At 44.0% G+C, this 26,816-nt stretch overlaps 1 protein-coding gene across 1 annotated transcript; it reads right to left on the reverse strand.

Annotated features, from left to right (window-relative positions):
• On the reverse strand, nucleotides 1-26,410 carry GSPT1 (G1 to S phase transition 1). The gene is made up of 15 exons (XM_063315164.1): nucleotides 25,986-26,410; nucleotides 16,327-16,371; nucleotides 16,119-16,160; nucleotides 14,517-14,744; nucleotides 13,555-13,588; nucleotides 13,010-13,087; nucleotides 11,552-11,732; nucleotides 10,159-10,313; nucleotides 9,610-9,750; nucleotides 8,376-8,469; nucleotides 7,093-7,173; nucleotides 4,079-4,252; nucleotides 3,158-3,247; nucleotides 1,507-1,675; nucleotides 1-520 (listed from the first exon to the last, which is right to left on the reverse strand). The coding sequence occupies exons 1-15, from the start codon at nucleotides 26,314-26,316 to the stop codon at nucleotides 468-470; spliced, it is 1,896 nt and encodes a 631-aa protein (XP_063171234.1). The 5' UTR covers nucleotides 26,317-26,410; the 3' UTR covers nucleotides 1-467.
• Nucleotides 26,411-26,816: the final 406 nt, after the last annotated feature.

Genomic DNA, 26,816 nt, shown 5'->3' on the forward strand with positions numbered 1-26,816 from the left:
AAGATTTCAAATTGGAGAGTTTATTAACATGGTAATTGTGTTTATAACATGTGCACGCATGCACACCTGAATGATCTGCCTTGAAAAATGCTTCAGTTTGATGGGAGGGGACAATTAAACAGAAATCCTGTAGATTTTTTCATAATTCTAGGCAATTATGTCCACATCACTTACAAAGCTATTGCCAAATCTTTCCAAGGAAGCTGAATTTAGGAGGAGGAGGAGGAAAAACAAAACAAAACAAAACAAAATGAAACTTTTCAGGATAATTCAACAGTGGCATAGCAGAGCTCTCAATATGAGAAAGCTGACATAATGTGGACCTTTGCTGTGAAATTCATCTTTGCAAAATAGAGGGAGGAGATTATCAATGGGAAGAAAAGAAGAAGGCAATGTGAAGTAGGGCTCTGCAGAGTCATTTTCCCCCCCTCCTTACAGTATTTGTGCAGGCTCGTCAAAAACAATGCTTAGTCCTTCTCGGGAACCAATTTCAGAACTTTTCCAATTGCAATGGTTTTACCTAAGCAAACGGAAAGAAAAAAAGAGATAGAAAATATCATTAGGAAACGGGTGATGTTTAAGGGTCTCACATAAACAAAAGCAGAGTTAACAGATGACACTTGTCAACCCCCCCCCCCCCTTTCAAAAAATGCTTGCTTCTGAGGTGGGGCTCCTTCTGGCCTGCGACAGACTGGGCGGCTGAACTACAGCTTCCAGTAGCACAGCCAACTTGGCCGCTAATGAAGGAATCTTGGGTAGTGTAGTTCAGCAAGGGTAGAGATTTATTCCCAAAGCGACTTCCTACACAAGGGAGAAAGGTGCAGCAGAAAGCCCGCCAACTCTGGGAAACTGAAGCAACGGGGGTATCAAGTCCTTTAACACAGGGTTCCTCAACCTTGGCAACTCTTAAGCTGTGCGGACTTCAACTCCCAGAATTCCCCAGGAATTCTGGGAGTTGAAGTCCGCACAGCGTAAGAATTGCCAAGGTTGAGGAACCCTGCTTTAACATATCCATGGGATGAGATACCTGGGCAAAGATAACCCTGGAAATGGGGCCCGGAGGATGTTAAACAGAGCCATGTGCTTTGGCAGGATCACTGTCTCCTGCCTACCAGCACCGCGTCTTGCCCCTCGCTTTGCCATCCGGCTTCACCGAGAGTTCTTAGGAAGGGGAAAACTCGCTTGCTACTGTGGGCTTCTCACTGTAGGAAAGGCATGGCTGGGTGGCGGACAGTTTCCCGGACTGGCGTAGCTTGCCTCTCTTTGGGTTAGCCAGTTTTGCGCCTTTGTTCCTAACCAACGTTTGGCCTCCCTTGGCAGAGCTACTGAGAAACGGCTGGCAGCGGCGCCAGTCAAAACTCAGGCCTCTGGGATTCTGCGGCCGGAGAAGCGTTGGCCGCCTGAAAGCTCAGCGCAGGGCCGGGTCTATAGATTTGGAGGGCTACAGTTAAGAGGTCTGGATCTGGCCCGGGATGGCTGCAACAAGCAGATGTATAATCGTCCTACCCTCATCTCTTAAGGTGAAGCGGCCCATTTGAGGGAAGTCTTTGAATGTCTCAAGGCAGATCGTTCCCGCCGTCCGTAAACGGGCAATGCATACTTGATCTTGTTTGACGAAACGGGGCCGTGTTTTGCTTTTCTCTCCCGATTTCTTGTCTACCAGACAGATTAAGGCCTGTGGAAGGAAAAGAAACCCATGCGGGTCACACGCCCATTTTGCAAACAGAACTCTGCATCTGTAACTGCTCTGTGGGAAGAAGAACTCCTCTGGTGCAGGAAACTGGGAAAAAGAAATCCAGAGCTGCGTTTGTTATTTGCCCATCTTGAAGAAGCCAAGGGTCAAGCCAAACAGAAAAAGTAGAATTCTCCCTCTTTCAAAAGTAGTCTTCTCTAGGCCCCTTGCCTGAAAACATTTTAAGCTGGTAAAAGGAAAGCTTAGGGGCATTTTTTTAAAGCCAATTAATATGAACATTCAAGCCAAGTCAGTTTTAAATAAAGTGCCTTAGATTGATTTCATAACCGTTACAGTTTAACACAAATCCCATCGAAGGACAATGGGAAAGACTGTTCCTTATACTTTGCAGAACAGGTTAAAGGAAGACATAATGCGGCTTTGTTGATGGATTGATTAAACTTGCACCTACCAGAACCTAACAACCCTTGGCAGCTTACGTAGTGTATAACAGGGTTTCTCAACCGTGGCAACTTTAAGACGTGTGGACTTCAACTCCCAAAATTCCCCAGCCAGCATTAGTTGAAGTCCACACGTCTTAAAGTTGCCAAGGTTGAGAAACACTGGTGTATAATACAGCAAAAATGGCAAGAAACGTCACAAATCCCCCCGACTAAAAGCACAACACAATCCCAGCAACAGTGAGAAAAAATAAAGAGATAAAAGATGGTGCAGTGCGGAAGCTTAGGAAAACGCCCTCCAAAGTAACTCTGTTTTTAACATTTTCCGAAGGCCTGATCATCTACTCCCAAGCATTGGTGCCTTCACAGAAAAGCAGCCACCTTCTACCTCCGATGCCGCCCCCTGGAAATGTGGGACTGTAAGCAGCTTCTCCCTAGCAGATCACCGGAGTTGAGTTGAAGGTTGACTTAGCAGGTTGTGTGAATCTAGCCAATGTGGGTTATATACTGTGGCTTATAGCTTACGTTGAGTAAATCCAGCCTATCATGGCATCTTTAAAAAACACAAACCTAGGCTTTCAGCCTGGACACTTTTAATCCAAGACAGCCTTTCTCAACCTTTTGAGCCTGGATGAACCTTTGAAATATTTTTCAGGCCTCGGGGAACCCCGGCACAGTCGGGCTCAAAGACAGGCCAGAAGTTACAAAATCATTATATTCGTTTCATGGGTGGGCCCGTCTAGATGCATTAACAGTGTTCTTAAGCTGAAAATAAAGAATGGAACTTGCCTCTTTAATGTGAAGTTGCCCGAATTTGAAATTTAAAAAAAAAAAAAAAGATCGTGATCTCCCAGGGAACCCCTCGTGACCTCTCGTGGAACCCGAGGGTGCCACAGAACCCTGGCTGAGGAACCTTGATCTAAGACATCTGCCCTAGATAAAGAAGCCAAGTTAACTGCCCCTTTGTGGTCTTTGCCAGAAGCGCCTATTTATTGGTCCCCATATGAAGGTAGTTTGCACTTACTGTAATCTCAACTTCTTCAATGCAGGTATGAATATGCAGCACCGCATTGTAACCTGGGCAGATGATGGATTTGTGTTCAATGATCACTATCTGTAACCAAGAAGAGAGCAGTCAGGCTACGCAGCGGGGGACGGTCCAATCTGATCTCATGGAAGGTGTGTAGCAACTTCGTCAGACCCGTCCAGCGGAAGACTTTCCTTCAGCTGAAATATGTCAGGGCGATTAACTGCATGGGATTACGGACAAGATTTTCTTTAAAATGTGGCTTTTACATTTCATGTGATGGGAAGGGAAGGGAAGGGACTTATAGCATCCTTTCTGGGAGAGTGACTGAGATGACCCTAAGGTGTGCATCTCTGAACTAAGTCCTATCGATCCAGAGTCCACTGGAGCAACTAATGAATTTAAAATAACAACAACAACAACAACAATCCAGGAGTTAAGCCAACTTGATTTCAGTAATACCTACAGGTAGTCCTCCACTCACAACCATTCATTTAGTGACCATTCAAAGTTATGACGGTGCTGAAAAAGCGACTTACGACCTGTCCTCACACCTTATGACTGTTGCAGTATCCCTGCAGTCACATGATCAACATTCAGGTGCTTGGCAACTGGCATGCATTTACAATGGCTGCGGCATCCTGGGTCACGTGATAGCCATTTGCGACCTTCCCAGCCGGCTTCTGACAAGCAAAGTCAATGGGAACCGTGTGATTCGCTTAATGATGTGAATCACTTACTGACTGCAGTAATTTGCTTAACGACCACTGCAAAAATGTTGTAAAATCGTGTGTGATCATGTGATGGCTCACTTAATGACCACACAGTGATGAATTTTCTGGTCCCTATTGTGGTCATAGGTCAAGGACGACCTATATTCCAAATTAAAGAGCAGACCTTCTTCTTCAGTAGACATACCTGAGCATCAAAAGTGCGTCCAGAATGACACAGGTTATTAGGATCACAGAGTATAAACCCCGGGAGGATTTCTTCCTCTTCAATTCCTTTCAGCCGGATCTTCAAATTTTCACCTGGAGCTACAGAATCAGTTTCTACGTCATCAGAAAGGATTCCAAGGACTTCCACGTTGTGCTTAAAAAGAGATCAGGGTGGTCTAAGGCATGAAATGTCACGCATACTAGAAAATATTTCAGACTCAGGGTCGTGCAAAGGCTGTAATAAAGTTACCTATTGTCTACGTAACATCTGCTGAGTTGTCAGAAGCCAAGATTAACGTGTCACGAAATTACAGCATTGTTTCAGGTCATCTTGCTTTTTGGCCTTGCAATTACAACACAGATTGTGTTGTTTTTGTATTGTTCCTTGTTTTTAAATGTTTATAACAATTTGTAAACCGCCCAGAGTTTCTGGAGGTGGGTGGCATATAAATTTAGTTCCTGCTCCTCCTCCTCCTTTACTTTACTTGCTGTCACTTTCTTACTCCAGTAACAGCATCCAAAGGTCCTCTCTCCTGCACAACGAGCTACAACTGCCAAATACGTATTTTTTAACCTGCAACTTTGCTTGTTCTTTCCCAGGGAACTCACAGGCAATGTTTTCTTTTGACAAGCAAGTTGAACAGTACAGGAAAACATTCCTTTCCAAGACATACATATGAAACGTATTACAGTATTTTGAATTTTTTTTTTTTAAAATAAAAAACACCCTTAGGGTAGAGGACAGAAATGTCCCCCTCGTTGTTATGAGCCTGCTGGAGCCTCTGAAGTTTTGGTTCCCCCAATCAAATTGGGTAGGACCGCTCTGGTGTTCGGTCTTTGAAAACTAGGACCTAAACACAGCACTAAGCCAGACAACCCTCACACCGGTTATTTATAGCTTCTGAAACCACATCTCACCCACTAAAATTTGAGAACTGGTGGGAAGCCAAAATGAAGTTACGAAACAAGGTTCCCTGCTTGAAGGCAAACATTCTGAGAAATATTTGTTTTGAAGGCAATTATCAGGGTACGCAGAATGCCTGGCAGGGCCAGAATGCTATTTAATAACCACCACAGGGGTTAAGAAGTAAGTCGATTTTATTATTTTTCTCTTTAGCTTTCCATGTCCTTACAGTAGTGCCTAGGGTTCTCACTGATTTCACCTGAAGCAGGGAGAGTATGTGGCTTCTGAAACCATCTTTAGGATTCTGGAGTCTTCTCCAGCCACAATGAAAATAAAATACCTAATTTTTCACAATTGTAAGACTGAGAACATATAAAACTGTACGGTAACTGTCTTAAGAAAGATTGCTTTACTATTGTTAACTTTGCTTGTTCTGTCCCTAACTTAGCCACCCCACCCCAATATCTCCTGAAAATATTGAAAATCCTCATTTTGCCCACATTCTCTGTGCATTAAATACTTGGCCCAAAAGTTAGGCAGGGTTCCTAGCTCTCAAAAGATTGCCCACTCCTGGCATACAGTATATAGAAGGCGGATCACATTCAGTTTTGCTTTCCTGCCAATAATTCAGAGAGACATGACATTTATGTAACTGCATGAAATTTGAACTCTCTTTCAGAAAAATTCTGGGAACGACAGGCGCTAGGGGAACTTCTGCTCAAGGTTTTGATGACCCGATCTCTGTCCTTGGTAAGTAAGCTTTTAGAGTGGAAGAGCAGATGGTTAGAAAGTTATCCCTTACGTATCTCTCAGTTAAAATTCAGCAAAGGGCAAGCACCTTCCAAGCAGCTCAAGTCCGAATCCATGTTAGAAGACAGGAAGCCTTTTTTAAACATTTTTTTAAAATATTCAGACAGAGCAATCTGTCCATTTCATTTATTTCCCCGTCCTTATTTTGTTCCAATCATTTCTGAACTGGCTTGTGCCTTTAAAAAGATTCATGCAAAGTTTCTTCTGAATGATACCTCTTTACAGTAATTTCTATTCAAATATTGCTGTTGGGGTATGTTTTTCTGCACCAGCCTATGTAATTTTGGGACTGCTAATGCTGTACACCAAATCAAATCAAGTTTATTACAGCCCTAAGGCCAGATACAATCAAGATATCTAATAATAACAGTATTACTTACTTACTTACATCTACCTACCTACCTACCTACCTACCTACCTACCTATCTGAAAACCAGTAAGTATAATAGGATCTAAAATTAAGAATAAAAATACTAAAATAAATCAGAGTAAAATACTATTTTAAGAAATTCTAAACCTAAGTAATGGTGCAATGTATCATGCGGATGGTAGCACAAAACTGGGCAACTTGGGAGGATATTTTCGAGTCCTTGTCCAAAAGAAGTAGCATTAAATAGAAATCACCTTCCCTACTTGGAAATTTCTTCAAAATTGGATGTATAAGGGTCTGTCTAGAGTCCTTATATAAGGAACAGTATAGTAACATATGGCTCAGGGTTTCTACTGTGCCATCACCACATGGACATAACTGAAGGTGCACAGGGGTACCCTTGAAACGTCCAAAAAGGACTGCTTGCTTTATGTGAAAACTGCACCATGAAACACTGACAAGGCTGTAAATACGAACAGGTAGCTGCAATGGGCAATCATTGTCAAACAACTCCTTTGAGAAATGGGAGGGTCCATTACTGTAATGGGAGTATCTGTTTACTTTCTTCTCTTAAGCCAATATGGCAGTCACCTTCTCTTGTAGGAAAGAGGAAAAAAGAGCTTTGCATATGGGACTTTGGCCTAGTATTACAAGCTGGTCTTCAAGCTCACTGATATTCCCTGCAAAATTCATCCTCCGTCTTGCCAGTCGCGACTGGTACCCTGTTAGCTGCTGTTATAAAGCAGCAGCCCAAATCTCAAGAGTTCTTCCAACTTAAAATTTGCTAGCTGAGCTCAACTTCCTATGTACTGAGGTCTGAGAGCTGCTAATTCTTTCCAAGGGTGAAAAATAGCTTCATGGGGGAAACTGAGAGTGATTTTTGCAGGCTTAAAGAGGAAACACGCTATACCTTGTTTGGCATCATCACAAGCTGCTGTCCTTTGCAAATAGAGCCCGATTCCAGCTTTCCCAAAACCACCGTGCCCATATCCTTCGTGTGGGGGAGTGGGAGAGAGAGAGAAAACAATAACCACAAGGTTAAGAAAAGATGGTCAAAACATGGCCTGGTTAACTTCTCAAGAGTTAAGTTGATTGTGCCAAGGGACTGCAATCAAATTAAGCAGGGTGTACTAATCAAATCATGGGCTTAGGGGAAGAAATAAGTCCAAAATAAGCACACAAAATCAGGATTGTTTCCAGTCACTTTCAGACCTTTGCACTTAGGTCTTTTAGACCTACAGTATGTTTTATCGCTCATTAATTTAAGTACAAGTTATACAGTCAGACTTTAATTAACTAGAGATACAGCTGGATTCATACAAGATGCTAAACTCTGAACCTAGGGACGCAACTCCTAAGTTAACTGAAGATGTGATGTCTGAACATACTACAATTTAACAAGATGGCGTGGTTTGTATAGCATATTATGACAATGTCTGGATTCCCATACTCTAGTGATCCACAAGGCACCCAACCTCATTTTAATCTAGCATGTCTTGTGAATCCAGCCATGGGGTCAACATGATGATACAAAGCTTCATCCCTTACCATCTCTACTTTAGATCTTCCAAAGATACACATGCACATGCAATTTTACAAATCTGTATTTCCATTTTTCCATGCAATCTGTACTTCTATATTTCCATGCATGCATTCACTGCCCCGCTTTTAGAGGCCTATTGTCATGGGCACCTACGATACCAACTCAGAATCTTCATCAAACCCTTGCTTTCATGTTCAAAATAGTCTCTCATTCTAATTATTGTAGGGAACCATTGGGAAATGGCTTGAAGCTATGAAGTTCCACTATCATCACTAGAATGTATTAGTTTATTTAGATCAGCGGGAGAACAGACAGAAGTTTTGTACTAGAGGTATGCAAAACATTTCATTCCAAGCTTTTCCAGCATCCCACTTCGCATACTGTTTCAAGCAGCCTGGAATCATTTCAAGCTCACACTTCCAGTTGCTTTTTTTCCTTGGCACGTGGAAAAGGACATTTTGCAAAGTCTGCACTTGTACACCTCTAATTTCTATGTATTAGCCTCACAGCAAACTTTAGATTGCTTTAGGTTTGGGGGGTGGGGTGGGGGGGTAGAAGTAGGACAGCCGGCACCACATAGTCCTGACCTTAAAAAGATAAAATTGGCTCGCTAAAACAACTGCATTGTATTTTCCAGGTTAGTTGCCTACCTTATATTTGTCAACAATTGGCAGCCTGATTGGTCCATCCACTGATCGGTTGAAGTTTGGCAAGTTATCCAGATATGGAATAAATGGTAGCCCTCTGGAGAAACAAAAGAGGGGCAGGAAATACAGGATCAAAATCTATGGTACGTTTTTGCTTTAAGACAAAATTTCCATCAGTGGTGCACCTAACTTCTCAACACAGCAAGATTCTTTGTGAGATAAATACGCCCTTGCACCTGCTTGGGATGATAGTCTGACCCATACATCTACCAACGGCTAAATCAAGGTATTGGCATGGGGCTGCAGGAGTAAGTTTTACCTTTCAGTAAAAGGTTTCACCACCAGCCTCAGAGAACACCCAAAACCCAACAGTTGAACCACGAGCTACATATATTTTCTGCTCTTGGTTCTACCATTTACAGAAACGGAGTTTTTTTATCCTCAAACGTCAAACGTAAATCTACATTCTCTTTGGGCAAACTGTGACTTGCCATTACTTCGTTACCCTGTCTGCTTGTGTCAGATGTGCTCTTCCCAGCCCCTGTGTGACTTCAGAGAAACGCGCCACAGTGAAGTTGAAGCCCACATGTCTTCAAGTTGCCAAATCGAGAAACATTGCCCTAGGGCATCAGGGATGCTTCCACATACTAGTCTGGTTCAGGCTGCACTTGGTTAACGGAGTAAGACCTACAAAGCCAGGAACTGGAGGTAGCAATGTGCCCTGCAGACCAAAGCAGGAGGCGGCTTGTTGTCCTTTCCAAATGCCTCGAAAAATCTGCTTTTGGCTTTGGAGGTGAAGGGTGCCATGAGACCAATTAATAGAGATCTACTTGCTTCTTTGCCATCCTCCAAAGGCAGATCCTTGGAGGTCTCCAGCCTAGCCAGCTGTTAGTAAGACAATGCTTAGCGATGCAACTTGGGAGAAAACTAATTCTTTACAGTAATCTCTGAACCTGAAATGTGTATTTGACTGTGCCTGTTTAAATACTTACTTTTTTACTCCTATTCAAATGTATTTATTAGAATAATTTTATATTTGTATATTTTATTCTATTGTGCACTTGCTGTCTTAACTGATTATTGTAAACCGCCCAGAGTCCCCCGATGGGAGGAGATAGGCGGGGACAAATCGAATGAACGAATGAATAAATGCAATTGTGCATTTTGTTTCAAGACCTTCTGCTTTGAATAGTGTGCTCTGTGCCAAAACAGGGACCCCATTAAATTAGATACCTACATATACCAAGGACAGAAGTCAGATTGCTCCTTGAGATTTGCTCCAGTCAGTCCCGAGCAGGGCATGAAGTGAATGTCTTTTTTGGGATTGAACCCCACTTTCTTCAAGAATGGCACCAGTTTTTCTTTACATTCTTCATACCTGAAAAATCAGCCACAGAGGAGAAAAAACTTAGATGTTGAGAACGGCCACTGAGCTACTAAGTCAGAGATGTTGGGTGGGAAGAGGGAACCAAGTGGGGCTCAATACTGTCAGTCTCACATCTACATCATCATCCCCCAAGTTGCATCTCAAAATATGTTTGAGATACACCAGAACTGAAGTCGGAGGTTAAGTCAAATCCACACCCTTCACCTAGTTCAGAAAGCTTTTTGAAACTAGCAGAGACTTCTAAACGTATTAGCCTTTATTAGAGAAATCACGCCTGATCTCTGGACCTTATCCATCAAAGCTGTATGAGCCCAGCTCCATTTCTAAAAGATGCAGCAAAACGATCCTTATCCCAGCACCCAACTTTGACACAAGATAAAACTGAATACAAGGACTTGCCTTTCGTTGCTCCAGTTCACAGTTGGATCATCCATTTTATTAATGAGAACTATTAAGTGTTTTACACCCGCTGTTTTTGCTAGCATGGCGTGCTCTCTTGTCTGCCCTCCTTTCTCAAAACCAGTTTCAAATTCTCCTTTCCTTGCAGAAATTACCTGATTGGAAGAAAAATTAAGTTAAATCTTTTGCGTGTTTGGCTACAATGCAATCCCGTTTGCTGCTGATCAGTAGAATGATTGTCAGATGGCTCTCCAACTAAAGGCCTTGCATTATGACCTATGCTGAGAATTGCTACAATCTCACAAGGTACCTATCGGAGCGATTTTTTTTATCACTACTTCTGGGTTTACAAGATCAATCTCGTTAACAGGTACACACAGAGCTAAAAAGTGTTCACTCAAACAGGTTACTGTATAGCTACAAGCACTGCACAGGTCCTTTATAGAATGCTATGGCACCATTATTATTAAATTAAGTTTTTATAATTTTATTACTGAAATTAACAGCAAAAATAAACAATACAATAATAGAATAAACTGAAAAAATGAAGGGAAAAAAATTCTACATAACCAGGCCCAATGAAAAATATTAATATATAGGTGAGGTGAGGTTAGCCCCATCGCTCCCGGCCTTCCGGAAGAATCTGAAGACCTGGCTCTGCCACCTGGCTTGGGGCGGGGAGGGGAGTCATCATGTTTGGGGATGGCTAGTACCCTAGAGTGCTTGCTGCACACAAGGACTGAGTTATTGTTGGCCATTTGGATTCTATTTTTATCTATCTACCTACCTACCTGTCTACTTCTATTTATCATATTTTTATCACCGCCCATCTCCCTCACACGGGGGACCCTGGGCGGTTCACAATAAAAACAATTTAAAATTCAATAAAATAAATAATACCAAAACAATTATTGCTTACTTGTAACTGTATTTTTAGATACTGTATTTTTATAGGTTGCAATTTTATCGTATATTTATTGTTTTATTGATTGTTGTTGTAAACCGCCCAGAGTCCCTCTGGTGGGAGGAGATGGGTGGTGACAAATTTGATTGATTGATAGATAAATAAATAAATAAAGCAAGTTCAGCCCTTTAATAAATTGAGACCATACAGAAAAACACTGCTCCATCTTCTTATTTTTATATGTTTAAGAACATTTCAGAGATAGACAGAGAACCTATCTTTTGAACCCACTCTTTAAAATCTACATGTTTTTACTATACGTTTTTTTTCAGTGTGCTTTACTGTCAACTTCCCAGAAAGTTTCACCTAATGGGCAGTTTAAAATTTTAAATCAATAAAATAAATAGCACAACTACCAAAAAAAAAAAAAAAAAGGCAGATCAATTAAAACAGTTCTCCAGCTGATCTGTAAACAAGAAATGCTCTTACCAATACAGCTAAATCAGCTTGAGAAGCACCACCTATCATATTCGGAACAAAGCTCTTATGCCCGGGAGCATCTAAAATTGTGAAGTGTTTTTTCTCTGTTTCGAAATAGGCACGGCCCACTTCCACCGTTTTCCCTTTGTCCCGCTCTTCCTGGTTTGTGTCTAAGGCCCAAGAGAGATACCTATTAAAAAAGAAAAAGAAAAAAGAAATAAGAAGGGAAATATCCGATACAAAATTGATTAATTACACTTGTTCTTGGGGATTTATGAAAGGTCCTAAAACTTATCTGAATATTCTCAGCATTCCCAACAACTAAGTTAAACGCTTCTATACAGCTGTGCATTTTATTTCAGGCTCTGAATGGTGGCATGCAACTCAGGAAATGAGACACAGGGGGTATCTGCAGGGAGGGGGGGTGGTAAAAAAAGTCAAGATGGTGGCTCTAACCATGTGATCGAAGCCACGCCCCTCTTTTCGAATGGGTTGTAAATGGTGATTACATGAACACATACATGCATGATATATATATATATATATATATATATATATGCATATGCATATGCCGTTTGCCACTACATTCTTCTAGGTTGTTTAATCAATTTCTCAGCCCAGCTTATAGACTTGGCATTTCCTCAGGGTCTCCCCTCCAAGTGGTAACCAGATCCAAGGTGCTGCTGCCACTTTCCTAGGGAAAATCGACTCAGCTTGGCACATTCTCTCAGGACAACTTATGGACCTGGCTTCCAAGTCCCTGTCTGCTCTTTGCTGGGCATTTGCCAACTTGCTGGCAAGTATCCCAACCTTCCAGCCTTTGCTGGGGGGGGGGGTGAGAATGGGATTCAAGGTGGTGGTTTGCTAGGAGACACACGATCCATCTCCTCCTGATTGCAAAGAGACTTTCTTAGCTGCTAATTGCTAAGAACTTGGCAGAAGAGCTAATTTTCCTCCGGGGGCCCTTTCTGGTGGATGAACCCAGACAATTATAAATCAAATTTGTAATTAACTGCATAAGAACATAAACTGAAATTATTTGTGATGCTATTATACCAACACTGGGGATTCCTTAAGCAGGCAGGGGGATGCTTGGGATTACAGTTTTTAGTTGGCATTACATCCATTCCTTGTGCAGACAATTCCCAAAGTCAGAAGTCTAGAGCCGTGTTTCTCAGCCTTGGCAACTCTAAGCTGTGTGGACTTCAACTCCCAGAATTCCCCAGCCAGCCTGCCGTGCACACAAGCAGCCCACTCGTTTCTCCTCTCCCTTTCCTAGCTGGCTCCAGAACTAAACCACCCAGAAATTGCTTTTAGCTTGCTGCATCGATTTAGAGAATTGCAAGCTACAGTTTTATCTTGACGTACAATCTCTGAAAACTGGTACAAGCACATCTAGGGGACACAAGGTCAGGGCAGGCTATCATAATTTGAAGTGGGTTAGATTTTAAAATGTAGGCTTCATACCACGTTTCTCTGTTTTTTTCTTTAGCTTCTCTTTCGTATTTTTCAAGTGTTCTTTTATCAACCATGCCTGTCAAGTACCTGAAAAGAGTTTGCTATGTGAGTTATGAAGAAGAAACAGCCTACATGTAGAAAGCAGTTTCAGTAGAGTTACAGTTACAGTTAAAAAAAGAGTAAGCAGAACAAAAAGGCTTGAAGTGCGACTGGACCCGGTTTGGTCCGTCTCTGGTTTCAAGAATACACAGTTGCATATAAAGTAGGTTATTCAAAAATTGCACTGGGAACAAACTGGGAACAGGGGGCACATTGCAAAGTGGATAGAACAGCAGTAACGCCCATCCAATTTTTAACGAGCTCTCGCCAAAATGGAAACTTATTTTGTAGTAGAAGTGTTTCAGATTATCAGCTGCAGTATTCTTTGATTATAATTACACCTTTTGCTCAAAAGCTCAATTAAGGGAAGCCTAAACTGACTAAATCAAATATGTATTTTCCTTTTTTTTCTAGAGGTACAGGAACATTCTAGCAGTTGGGGGGGAATTACTTACATTATTTGTCCTCCAATGGTTGATTTTCCAGCGTCTAGAAAAACATACACAGACAAAAGATGTTTACAATTAGCTCTTCATGAGCAGCAAAGCTATTTAATTCATTTTGGTAAAGGACTCGATCTTCCCATCAGGATATGCTTTTATCCTGTATAACCAGAGAGGGCTAATAATTTTGGACGGGCTTTTTCTCTGAAGAAACACCTAGTTCAGATTATATACCTAAGAAATTTCTGATAGGTAGTACTGGTTGTACTAAATTTAGTATGTAAACCATTTTCAGTCTATTTATGTGGTTTATCTATCTATGTGACCTCTAGGAGTTGAAAACAAGTTGATGGCACATAATCAGTCAATCAGTCAGTCAGTCAGTCAGTCAGTCAGTCAGACCGACCATTTTCAGGGCCTTTATTTTTCTTTAGAATTTAAACTATGAAAAGCAAACATATTCTATTCAATCATGAGCATGCACCTCTGCCTCTCCAGATGCTCCTGATCTAGAACTGACAGCAACCTCAGCCAGCATGAGGGATGCTGGGAAATTGCATTTCAACATCTGGAGAAGCACAGGTGGTCCACCTCTTCACTGTGTTCCCTTAACACACTTACAGGGTAGATCAGATCAGGGAACTGACTCCATGGAGGGCTAGAATGTAACAGTGCCATGAGTACTGGTGGTGAGCAGGAGGGGACCCCTATCCAGGGGGAAAAACGCACGCATAGTTTAGAGACTTTGAACCTTCCTTCCAAGGAACTCAGAGCAGACCCGCCTTAGATTCTGGGTTTTATCTGTTTTCCCACAGCCTTTCAGTCTGGCAGGATTTTCTGCCTAGTAAGAGTAGAACAATAAACACTAGAGACTCAAGCTACCGTCTCAGTGTGGTTCTTTGCTCTAAGATAGGACAAACAGTTTCTGAATACTGGCTTCCAAGCCATCTCCCCGGCTTTCCGGAGCAACTCACCTACATGTCCAATGAACACCACGTTTACGTGTTCCTTCTTGGGAGCACCTGGGGGCGCCACCATGGATTTGGGTTTTGGCATCTCCTCCTCTTCCTCCATCATTTCCTGGGTGCCCTCTTCAATGGGCCCTGCGTCGCCAGAAGGGCCACTTGCTAATTCAGGTTCAACAATTTCTTCTTTGTGGTCCCATGATTCTTCAGGGGACATTTCCGTTTCTCCGTTTTCCACTAGGATTTAGAGAGGAGAAAGCTTAGCAAGGCAACAAAGCTGTTGCCTGCTGAGTTCCAGTCTTTACAGGTAGTCCTTGCTTAACAACCACAATTGGGATTGGAATTTTGGTTGCTAAGCAAAGCAGTCATTAAGTAAATCTGACCTGATTTTACTACCTTTTTTGTGGCAGCCATTAAGTGAACCATGTGGTTGCTAAGTGACCCACACGGTTCCCCACTGATTTTGCTGGCCAGAAGCTGGCCAGGAAGGTGAAAACGGTGATCATGTGACCACGGGACGCTGTGACGGACATAAATGCGAACTGGTTGCCAAGCACCCACATCATGATCCCATGGCCATGGAAATGCTGCAACACTCATAAGTAGCTTTTTCCAGCACCGTTGTAAGTACGAACCATCACTAAACAAATGGTTGTTAAGTGAGGACTACCTGTATTTATTTTCCTCTGTCCCTTTGGCTGAGTTTTGGGATGCGTATGTTAAACGTCATTTTCATAGAACCCACTTGGAGCAGATTGTGATACAAGTGCTTGTAAGTAAGTAAATAACGTAAAGCAAGGTACTATTCATAAGATTTGGCTATTTTAACACAGAAGCCTTTTCAGCTACGGTGCCAGGAATGCTGAAAACAACCTCCAGACCATGAAGTTTTAGAAGAGTAAACAGTACACTGGAACTCACTAATGAAACTGTTTATGAGAGCTACTGGATGCTAGTCATCTTTCCTTTCTCCTAGGGGGCAAATTATTTAGCGTATTTTCCTATGAAAACTTGAAGTACTGTATGCATCAATTTAGGAACTGAAAGCAAGCTACCACCACAATCTTTCTTGACGGATTAGATGACAGCTTCCATAATGCTTAGCCAAAAAGACACCAGAAAAGGTTGGAAAAGGTTGACAAGGGGAGGGTCATTTGTCATTCTGTGATTCAAAACAGCTTTAATAAAGGAGTGCAAATATTGTACTAGATCTCACCCAAAGGTAAGGAAAAGGGCTTCACTTGGGGTGAGGCTTTTTCCACATGGCTCCTGAAATTATTGATCTTCTTCTCTGTCTCTGCCATGCACAGGTCCACAAATACTCGCCCCCATGCACCGTTTCTCCAAAACGGGAAAAAAACTTTTGTTGTTGGTATTGCTATAAGGAATCCTTGCTGATCTACTGCAAAGCATCTGGGATCTATCACTAACCAGCAAGTTACATCCCATTCTAGAAGGCTTGCAAACGCAATCATCTTTGCACACCCAAACTTTCCAATTTGTGTAGCAGTGTCATGAACTACGCTGGATTGTAACAAGAGACAAATTAGGAAGCACTTCAAGACTGCAAGGCAAAGGGGCCGTTTCAAGCTATGCTGTATAGATTCTTACCGACTGGTTCTGAGATTTCCATACCAATGGCAATGTTTGACCCTAGAAGAACAGAAAGACGTATGTTAAAGAAGCAGCATTAGCTCAGTTGCCCCAGTTCATATTCTTTTCAAGCGTTTGATTAATTGTGTAAAGCTTCATAAATTTGTTTCCTAAGCCCAATAGCTCAGCTTTGGATTTGTCACCAAAAAGGAAAAAAATGTATTACCTTCACAAGATGGCAGATCTTCTTGTGATGATTCTGCTGATGCCCCTTAAAAAAATATTCAACAATGAAGTAAGTATTTGGTATAAGTCTGATGGACGTTCAAGAACCAAATTATCTACTGTTCAGAAGGAAAAGCTAAGCCGGTTTGCTCTTCTCTATTCTTTGAATACTTAGGATTCTGAATTCAGTTGCAAATTTAGTCCATACAATGCATTAAGATAAAACCAAACAAGCTATCTTATGGCGTAGTAGGAATAAACCAGAATGTAACATGGAACCTGGATCTCTAGACCAGTGTTTCTCAACCTTAGCAACTTGAAGATAAGTGGACTTCAACTCCCAGAATTCCCCAGCCATCATGTTGGCTGGGGAATTCCGGGAGTCGGTCCACACATCTTCAAGTTGCCAAGGTTGAGAAATCCTGGCCTAGATATTGCTGAACTACACCTTCCAGCATTCCTCATGATTGGCTGTTGGTTAAGGCTGCAGGGAGTTGCTGCCCAGCAACATCTTAAGGGCCATCAGTTTCCCAACTTGGTTCAGAGCTTGAAATTAAACACATCCAACCTCCTCCTTGTGCATGCATTTGAGCAGGGAAAAGAACAAGAACAAGTTTCACTGCCACTCACTGAAGTATAAATAATAATGGTCTGTTGCTTTCTTTGTGGCTAATTTGTTTGCAGCATGGCATGCAAAAACCTATCCAATTGACCTACATTTGTGTGCGAACCAGACTCAAGGCACTGGTGCTAGCATTTCTGTTCAAGCAGTCTTCCCATTATTGTTCTGTAAGACAAAAAGCTCTAGAATTTTGCTTCCTATCACGAATAGGAAATGTTTCCACAACCCTCCTATTCCATTTTTCAAGAGGAGCATTATACAAAGCTGTCAAGGCTGAACCAATCTAACTCAAAACCTTCACATCTTACAAGCTGCTGAGATCAAAGCATCTTCACAAACTCTGGATCCAAACTGTGGTCAAGTTCTAGTTAAGGAAAAATTAAATTCAGTACAGATCTTAACAATTATTAGTCATGCTTTTGGGAACATCCAACCCCGACAAGAAATGTTTTCAGAGATTTAACTCTTTAAAATTACCAAGGAAGGAGAATCACGACCTCATCTTCTTTTGGAGGAGCAGAATAGTAAAAGTTACCCCAATTCCGATGAAAGGCAAAAAAGTGTCTAATGACATATTAGAAGCTGCCATGCTCTAAATAGTTCTATATAATTCTGTTGAAGCATCAATATGTACTTTGTTTGTGACTATTGCACAACCTGGTTGCAATAAATACTTAAATCTGCAGGACTTTTCCATTCTCTTTGCAAGGGAAATTTTAGCACAAACACCGGACAGTGTTCTACCAGGCTTGTAAAAAAGCATTCGTTTGGTTGCTCCATATAACTAAGATCAACAAACAGGCAAGGAAGCTTCAGTAAACTGGGGTTCATTCTCTTTCCCCATTTTCAGACCATCCAAGCATAACATTTGTGTTTGCTTTGGGAATTTAATTAATGAACACATATATTCTATATAAAGACATAAAGACATGCTGGACTAAGACTCAAGGAGATCCAGGTTCAAAACACCCAACATGATACTCATTGGGTCAGGCACCATTTCTCAGCCTAACCCATCTCACAGGCTCGTTGTGAAGATAACGCAAAGGGGTCAAAGCACACTACCCTCAGCGTTTATATCAATGCAATAAACAAAAGATAATAAAATGTTCAAATGAACCAACTTCAATTTTACCATGGAAATATAAGCCCCAACTGAGAAACACCTGCTGGAAGACCAGCGAGATTAAGTTCAATTCCTATAGATCCCAATGCTGGAACATGGAAATTTAGATCAAACTGCTGAGCAATATTATTTCAGAGGTTAATTTGCAGTGGTACCAACTACATCACTTATGTGGCTTTTAAAAAGTTGTGGTATATGTTATTAAAACTCAAGTGAGAATTTGACGTTCCAGATTAGCTCACAAGATGGCCAAGTTCAAATGGAAGATCTTTTCTTTTCCTGGAGAAGGAAAGTCCTGGTTATCTGGATGACTAGTTGGCCAGGCTTCTAAAAACACAATTCCAAATTTTGGGCAGGTTCCTCTTTCTCAGCCCTAAGAAAAAGCCTTCTAAAAAAGTTGCCAAGAAAACTGCAGGAAATTATCCATGTAACTGCCAGAAATTAAGACTGACTTGAAGGCAAAAAAAAAAAAAAAGGCAAAAACACAACCCATAACCCTTATATTCTGCCGAAACAGGTTAGTGAAGGAAAGGATGTAACAAGAGCCCAGGCTGAAAGTTTTTTAAAGTCAAGATTCCCAAACAGTTAAGCCAAAAATCAAGATTTAGAGGCATCAGATGCCATTTGGCCAGTGGTAACAAACCAGGAAAAGTAGAGAAGTTACAGGTAGAATATTTCATTGTCAACACTTAAATGCCAAATGAGGAAAGCTGTAGTTTACCACCGTGTTAATATCCACAGGTATTGAAGCTTTGTCTAGTCACAAATGCATCAGACCTGTTTACTGGATCTTAAAAAGCAAAAGCCTCTTCACCTCCCTCGATGAACATTCATTTTAGATAATACAGATTCTGATACAAAAAGCCTGGTTCAAATGAATGCTGTTTACTATGTGCAAAGCGTTGCTCCAAGCATCTAGTCTTTAAAATAGTGGTCGAGTGTGAGTTCTTTAGCTATAGCACCGCCGTCATACTGATGCCCTTTAGTTTTGTTTCCAACCATTTCTATCAAAAGTTTCAGAAGCCAAGATACTGAACACTAAACAAACCAAATAGCTGTACCTGCTAGAACTCCCTTAAGTTGCTAAACCTTTAGTAAAACAATAAACAGTAATTAAAACACTCCTCTTATGACAAGGTGGAATTGCTTGAAAGCAAATGTGGAGGCAGGGTGGAGAGAAAAAAATGCCGTGTTCAAAGTGATAGACTTACAACCACTGGTTAAGCCAGAATGCTTTGTTCTATCCAGCTGGATGGAAAAACACCACCAGCAAATCTCAAAACTTTCTCCCCATTCATTTATTTTCATTCCACTTCCCTCAGTGGGGAACTCAAAGAAGATCCTTGGAAAAAATTCCAAGGGAATTTGATAGGTTGCCCTTTAAGCATGATGTCTCCAACCTGTCACCGCCTTGAAGGATCAAAATCGGCGCTTTTAATTGGTCTTGGGACTTGATAAAATACTCATTTGAACCGGTCTCAGGAGTCCTGTGCTGATAACCTGAACTAAAATTCCTGATTCCAGAAGGCTGCCCCACAACAAAACCATCCAAATGCAGTGGGATCAGATAGGGTTAACGGCATCAAGCCTCTATCCAGCACTAGACCTCAGACACTGCACATGTCCTTGACAGGAAAGAATGCCCTCTGGGAGGGATGGAGAACTTGGGTCCCCTGGGCCACCTGCAGTCCTCCAGAGGCCCCCCCACCATCCAAAACTGTCAAAGATTAGTTGAACCATTTTCAACCATCTTGAGGTGGGAAATGCAAAGCTGTAGCATAAAACAGGCTTACTGCTGTTTTTAAAAAAAGGAACAAGCAACTTTCTAAAAGCCAAAGGCGGGGGGGAACCCCTAAATTCCACACCAAGAGCTTTGTACCAGTGTAGCTGCCTTCCTCAACTACAGATATCCTGTGACCCTTAGCAGCCTCCACTTATGCAGGCACCTGCGGTTTTCAGGAAGAGCCTGGAAGATGCAACCCTCCTAGCAGTTGGCTGGGTCTGCCTAGAGACCCTCTCCTAATTTTAGGAATCATTACTCCACAGCTCTTTGCAAAAGTCACATTATTCCCAAGCAACGTCTCTGACCTGCCTCTTTCTTAGAATGTGGAAGTCGTTTAGAGCAGTTTACCCTGGGCTATGCTACCGATTATCCCCGCCATACGCTGGGAGAGCCTGAAGTGAGCGCCACCAAAAACAGAGGCGCACGCAGAAAAATGAACTCAGCGGAAAAACAGGAATCGCCTTCTCTGTGATGATTAAATAAAGTCCGAGGTAAATTGAAGCATTTAACGAAGCCCAACTATATTCACTGCACTTTCTTTATAGGAGGAGAGCTGTGTTATTAGGGTGGTGCAAAAAAAACAAAAACAAAAAAACAAAAAAACAGGAGTCTGATCACACCTTTTCCAACTGATGAATTTTATCAAAAGGCACAAGCTTTCAGGAGCGACACGTCATGCATCCGATCAAAAGAGGTGCGGCTCACAAAAGCTTATGCTTTTAATAAGACTCGTTAGCCGGAAACACTGCTGGCAGACGCCGGACTTTTTGCCCTTTCTTTGGTCTCAATCGCGTTTGCGATCTTCAGATGAATACCTCACGCGAAACATGTCACAATTTGTCAGCAGCTTAGTGACACTGAATGGGCAAAGGAACGCTTATTTAGCAGATGTGACTGCAGAAAATACAAACATTCTGACTTGCGATGAATTTCTGGCTCCCCGAGGCTCTTCTCTCTCATGAAGGATCATGAAAGATGAAAGGGAAAAATCCCATCCTCTCCATTCAGCAACTTGTGGGTACCGAGTCCCAGTCTATTAAAGGCTAAGCATGTGGTTCCACACCCCTATCAGAGGTACAGCCCGGGAGCCTGTGTGCTGGTTGATAATACGCAGTTCACACACCATCAGGAGTAACTCGGTCAGTAACAAAACCAGTATCTTATGTTCAACATGGAATAAAAGTAATGTCAGACCTGCTGCTACCCTGAGATTGCAGTACTCACATTTGCAAATTCTGCAGTGCAGAACAGATGGCACCTACCTTTCCCTGGACACACTTTGATCACTGCTTCTCAGCTACCACTTAGCAAAACAGGATTAAAACGAAACCCACAGGACTTATCAGCACCCTAAAGCTTCATCCTAGGTTTTATTTCAGCCTTGGGAATTATGCATACAGGAATTACTAAATCAAACATGCTTTTACTATCCCCACACTTGGCTGAGGTGTGTGAAATGTTTCATGCGTGGCATTTCATGAAACGTTCCATCTGGGTGCAAAATGGAGAGGAAGACGAAGCTGCCTTGTGTGTTTTAGGGACATCTTTAGTCTGTAATGGAGTGTTTCAACCTAGAAGACTTCTACTTCAAACTCAGAAAGTTTGCAAAATGCTAGAACAGTGGTTTCACATTAAAAACAAGACATTTTACAGAATGTCTTCAAAATAAAACTGTTTTGTGTGCAGGCGGGCACACATTCTTTGGACACCCCTTAGAAGCCAACATTTGGAAGAATTCTGTCTTATTGGGATCAAGCAACAGGCTAATGCAAGCAAGCTGCTGAACGGTCTCACCATGAGAACCTCCTCCCAGAAGAAGCAGTTAAAGTAGAGCACCTCCAAGCAGTTTGCTAAATATTTAATAAAGTTAATAAAAGCATGAAGTCCTGGATTCCAATTTCCTAAGACTCTAGTTTGAATGAGATGTTAAATACAAAGGTGGTCTACTCATTTAGCCACTGGCAGGAAGATAAGAAATAGAAATGATTGGGCAGTCTCCAGAAGCATGCTTGCACAATCCTGATAAGCACATGAACCGTCCCACAGATAAGTAGATGTGGAAAAAAAAAAGAGCCAGCTAATCAGGTCTTCCTTACTTGGAATCAATTCTTGTTGCAGGGTACAATGGGCTTGCTTTTTTACATATCTAACTTACTGAGGAGCCTGTCCCAAAAAACAAATTATCATCATTATTATGGTTGGTTGCACAGTCAGCCAGATTACTACTACTACTACTATTCTTTGTAAGCCACCCAGTCATTGTGTACAAGATGGGCAGTGGAGAAATTTAATAATTAAATAAATTATTATTTTAAATGTATTGGCCGCCCAACGCCAATGGACTTCGGGCAGTGTACAAAACAGGGGCCCTAGAAAAATAATAAATATCAACCCCAGGCCTGGGACCAAAGCTAGGTTTTCAAAGTTTTCTGGAATCCTAGGAGAGAGGGTGCTGTCCTTATCTCAGGGGGGGATGCTGTTCCAGAGGGTGGGGGCCACAACAGAGAAGGCACGCTTCCTTAGTCCCACAAGATGACTGTGTTTAATGGAGGGGACCTGGAGTGCACCCAGTGTGCTGGAACGTACTGGGTGGGCAGAAACGATTGGAGACAAATTGGAATTAAGAGCAAAATGCTCAAAGAACATCACTGCAATGTATGTTGAGGGCATCACTTTAAATCTATAACCAACAGGGTCAAGTATGATTTAATTTAGGGCAGGACAGTAAACTATCAGAAATTTTAAGACTTTAACTCCAGCAATCCTGTGCCATTTGACTGGCTGGGACTGATGGAAGTTGAAGTCTTAAACACATGGAGAACCAGGCAGTCTAGCCTAGGCTAAGCTGCTATAGGCATTTATCTAAAACCCAAGACAAAAGCACACTGGAACATCATGAACACGTTTAAGGTGAGGGGATTCAATAAAACTAAGTGAAAATATGGGGATTATCCAAGAGCTTTATGTTAAGTATTCTGAAATTCCTGAAGGGAAGGAGAAAATTGAATTCAACAATCACCTTTCCACAAAGCCAGTTTTGTTGTAACATTGAAAATCTGAGTAGCTATTAGAAAGTAGCCTGTTTTATAATTCACAGTTCTAATACTCTCAAATTTTACACCATGGCTCTGGAGCCACCTGATACTGAAGTGGAAATAGGAACTCCCTCTCTCCTTAATCCTATTGTCTCAAGGCCGGCTGCAAGAAATACTAAGATAAGGCATAAGTAGAATACAATTAACGATGATCAACTCAGCAAAGTATTTTCTGACACCAAGTTAAATAGGCACAAACTACACACCTGTTTGACTGATCTTTTCTCCAGCAGTTCAAGGAGGTGTGTCCCAACAACCCTGTGAGGGTTGCCCACAGAGCGGCTGGCCCAAAGTCACGTAGGGTATGTTTATGGTGAGGGTGGACCTCAACCTGGTTTTCTCCCATCCTAGTGACCACTGCACCACTTTGACTCTCGTTGAGTGACAATATAAATTGTAGTTAGACTTCACATTATGTTGTGGAGAAGGTTCCCTTGAGCAACAGAAACCCAAATGGCAAGTTATTTTTTTTAATCCGTTCAATCGTGTCCAATGCTCGGAGACTGCCTGGACAAGTCCCTGCAGTTTTCTAGGCAAGGCTTTTCAGAAGTGGTTTGCCATTGCCTCCTTCTTAGGGCTGAGAGAGTGACTGGCCCAAGGTCACCCAGCTGGCTTTGTGCCTAAGGCAGGACTAGAACTCACGGTCTCCCGGTTTCTAGCCTGGTGTCCTGATCTCTGCATCAAAATGGTGCTCAATAATAATGTGTCCCTGCAGTTTTCGGAAGTGGTTTGCCATTGCCTCCTTCTTAGGGCTGAGTGAGTGACTGGCCCAAGGTCACCCAGCTGGCTTTGTGCCTAAGGCAGGACTAGAACTCACAGTCTCCCGGTTTCTAGCCTGGTGTCCTGATCTCTGCATCAAAATGGTGCTCAATAATAATGTGTCCCTGCAGTTTTCGGAAGTGGTTTGCCATTGCCTCCTTCTTAGGGCTGAGAGAGTGACTGGCCCAAGGTCACCCAGCTGGCTTTGTGCCTAAGGCAGGACTAGAACTCACAGTCTCCCGGTTTCTAGCCTGCTGCCTTAACCACCACACCAAACTGGCTCTCGTAAGCTGCTATAGAGCAGCTAAATTGGGTTTGGTAGTTTGGTATGTTATAGAAACCCAGCCATGATTCTAACATATGTACCTCAAGTCAAACTATAACATGGCTTATTTGTTTGGGCAGGTTATATGAACCCTGCAATTGTATTTGGTTACATGTTTAGGGTTTAGCATGCTTAAGTAAACACATGGATTAATGGGCTTCTTGCATGGAACATTATTAATAATATTTTGATCCCACCTTTTTTATATATAACTCAAGGCAGCAAACATAATACTCCTTCCTATTTTCCCCACGACAACAACCCTGTGAGATGGGTTGGGCTGAGAGGGAGGGACTGGCCCAAAGTCACCCAGCTGGCTTTCCTGCCTAAGGCAGGCCAAGAACTCACAGCCTCCTGTTTTCTAGGCCAGCACCTTCACCACGACACCAAACTGGCTTTACAATGTTAAACACTTCACAATTCACAGCACTCTGCAAGGAAAACTTCTACTAGCCTGCCTGGGCACTGCACAGCGAGGATTGAATATTGTAGAGTTAATTATTTGAAACTCTATCTGTAAGCACAGACCTTGGGGCTGTTCCATTATTTTTCCTCCTCCTGTTTCTAAAACACCCTCACGCTTTGCTGCCCTGAGGCTTGTTGGCCTACAAATAACTGAACCAGCCTGGAGCACCGAAAAGAGTGCCCATGTCCTTTCAGTTCCTGAGCCTACTTTATCTCAAAGACTTGGGTTTTACACTGAGAGGGAGAAGCCTTGCTGAAAAAGTCAAGCGAAATGGCAACAAACTGATAGCATATTCAAAAGGTGGCCTGAGAAGGAAGAGAGTCCTCCAAGCCGGCAACTCTTTGACTACCAGGAAATACTTTTTCCCTTCCTCTACTGGCACAGGTGGGAAAGGTGACGTCTCTCCGCCACACAAGATTGCATCACGGGCCAAGGGGGTGCTCTGAGTCATTTCTTGGCTCAGCTGCCTGCCCCAGGCTTAACGCTCCACAGCAAGCAGGGAAACCTGTCTTTCAGAAACACCAGCGGCTCTCACATCCCCTCTTCTGGAAGCCACGTTGCTCAAGGCTGCACTCTGAAAACAGCCCTCCAAAAGTTCTTGTGAAGACTGCATCGATAATCAGAGAAACAGCCTCTCCATCACCATTGAAACATTCCTGGGACAGTCAGGACGATTACTCTCTCTTTTTCCCTGCCATCCTCCTCTTCCAACAAGGGTGGGAAAACAGTAAGAACCAGGTCAAGCCACAGGTGCCCTCTGGGTGTTTCAGAGCGCAACCCCGACCGTGCCACCCCGACCACGGCACAGAAGACATGGGTCGAGCGATCTTGCATGCACCAGGCGTCTAATTCTCAGAACGGAAGGGCGCAGAAGCCCAGCCTCTCCGAGGGGAAGGCACCCTCCAGCCAACCCATTCGCCCTCCTGGGTTTAGTCTGACCTACCTTGCAGGGTGGCTTGTGGGGGGGGGATCAACAGGGCACAACCCTTTTTCTGCTGCCACCTCACCCTTTTGGAGAAGCTCCACGTGGTCAGCAACCCTTTCAAAGCCTTCAGAGGCAACCTACCCTCCCCAGATCTACCCCAATATATGGGGGGGGCAGCACTCCATTGGGGTGGCACAAGAATGGGGACTTTGCAGGTGAAGGATGCCCTTGGGGTGGGCAAGGCCAGGTTCCCATCCATTCTCGGCCACGGTGGCCCCCGGGGTGCCCGTAGGCCGGTCCCTCTCGCTCAGGCCGGCCTACTTCACAGGGCTGTTGTGGGGGATGAAAAGAGGGAGCGCTTAAAAGAGGGGAAGGAAGCGGGAGAGACCCCGAAGGGCTGCCCGGTTCCCAAGCCGCTCTCCGGAGGGGCACCCGACGTGGGGGGGAGTGGGGGTCAGGCAGCCGAGGCCGGGCGGGTGGGCTTTTCAGCTGCGGCCCTCACCCCGGGCGGCGGGCGGGTCCAAGGCCCGTCCGGTTTCGGGCCGTTCCGCGGGCTCACCGTGTGTCAGCGACGGGGGCGGCGGCAGGCCCGGCGGGGGCGAGGGGGGCGGCGGCGGCGCGGGCCCCGGGCTGCCCCTCAGGAAGGCCGGCACGAACTCGGCGGCGTGGACATTGGGCACGAAGGGCTTGGCGTTGACGTTGAGGTGCCGGCTGAAGGCCGCGCCCAGGAGCTGTTCCTCCTCGGCCTCCAGCGGGGCCGGGCCGGGCGCCGCCGCCGCCGCGTCCTCCTCCTCGGCGGCGGCGGCGCTCCCGCTGCCCGGCTCGAGGTCCGCCTGGTCCCAGCAATCGGGCGCCGAGTCGCTGCTGCTCCCGCTGCCGTTCGCCTCCATTTTGTGCGCCCGCCCTCCCGCCCCCCTCACGGGCCTCTGCGGGCCGAATCGCCTCCCCGGCGGGGCCGCGGCGGGAAAGGAGGGAGGGCGCGGAGCGGCGGGGACGGGCGGCCGGGACGGGCGGCGGCAGGCGGCAGGCGGCGGCGGCGGAGGCAGCGACCCAGTCCTCGCTCCGGCCACGCTCCGCGTGCGCCCCACCGCCCCGACGCAGTATGGCCTCCCTCAGCTGCCGTACGCCTCGCCTTCCTCCGCGCGCAGGCGCAGGCGCCGCCCGACCGCTCGGTAGTCCTGCGTCCGCGCGCAGGCCCTTCCGACACAAGGGCGCCGCCGGGCCGTTCACTACAACTCCCGAAAGGCCGCGCGCCAGACGGGGCTGGGCGGCCCGGCCTCACGGGAAGCACATCCCGCTGCCTAGCCTTTCTTTCGGCTCCAGCCCTCCCTCCCGCTCGCGTGGGAGTCGTCTATGCAAAAACAACAATCCCCAGCAGCCATTGCGCAGT

This window comes from Candoia aspera, chromosome 14 (assembly GCF_035149785.1).
Source record: "Candoia aspera isolate rCanAsp1 chromosome 14, rCanAsp1.hap2, whole genome shotgun sequence".
Classification (NCBI taxonomy): Eukaryota; Metazoa; Chordata; class Lepidosauria; order Squamata; family Boidae; genus Candoia; species Candoia aspera.

Coding starts and splice junctions, on each gene's coding strand:
- GSPT1 (XM_063315164.1), bottom strand. CDS start 26,316: ATGGAGGCGAACGGCAGCGGGAGCAGCAGCGACTCGGCGCCCGATTGC. Junction 3,248..4,078: donor GACGCACTTTTGATGCTCAG/GTATGTCTACTG, acceptor TCTTGGTTACAG/ATAGTGATCATTGAACACAA. Junction 521..1,506: donor CTTCACCTTAAGAGATGAGG/GTAGGACGATTA, acceptor CCGTTTGCTTAG/GTAAAACCATTGCAATTGGA.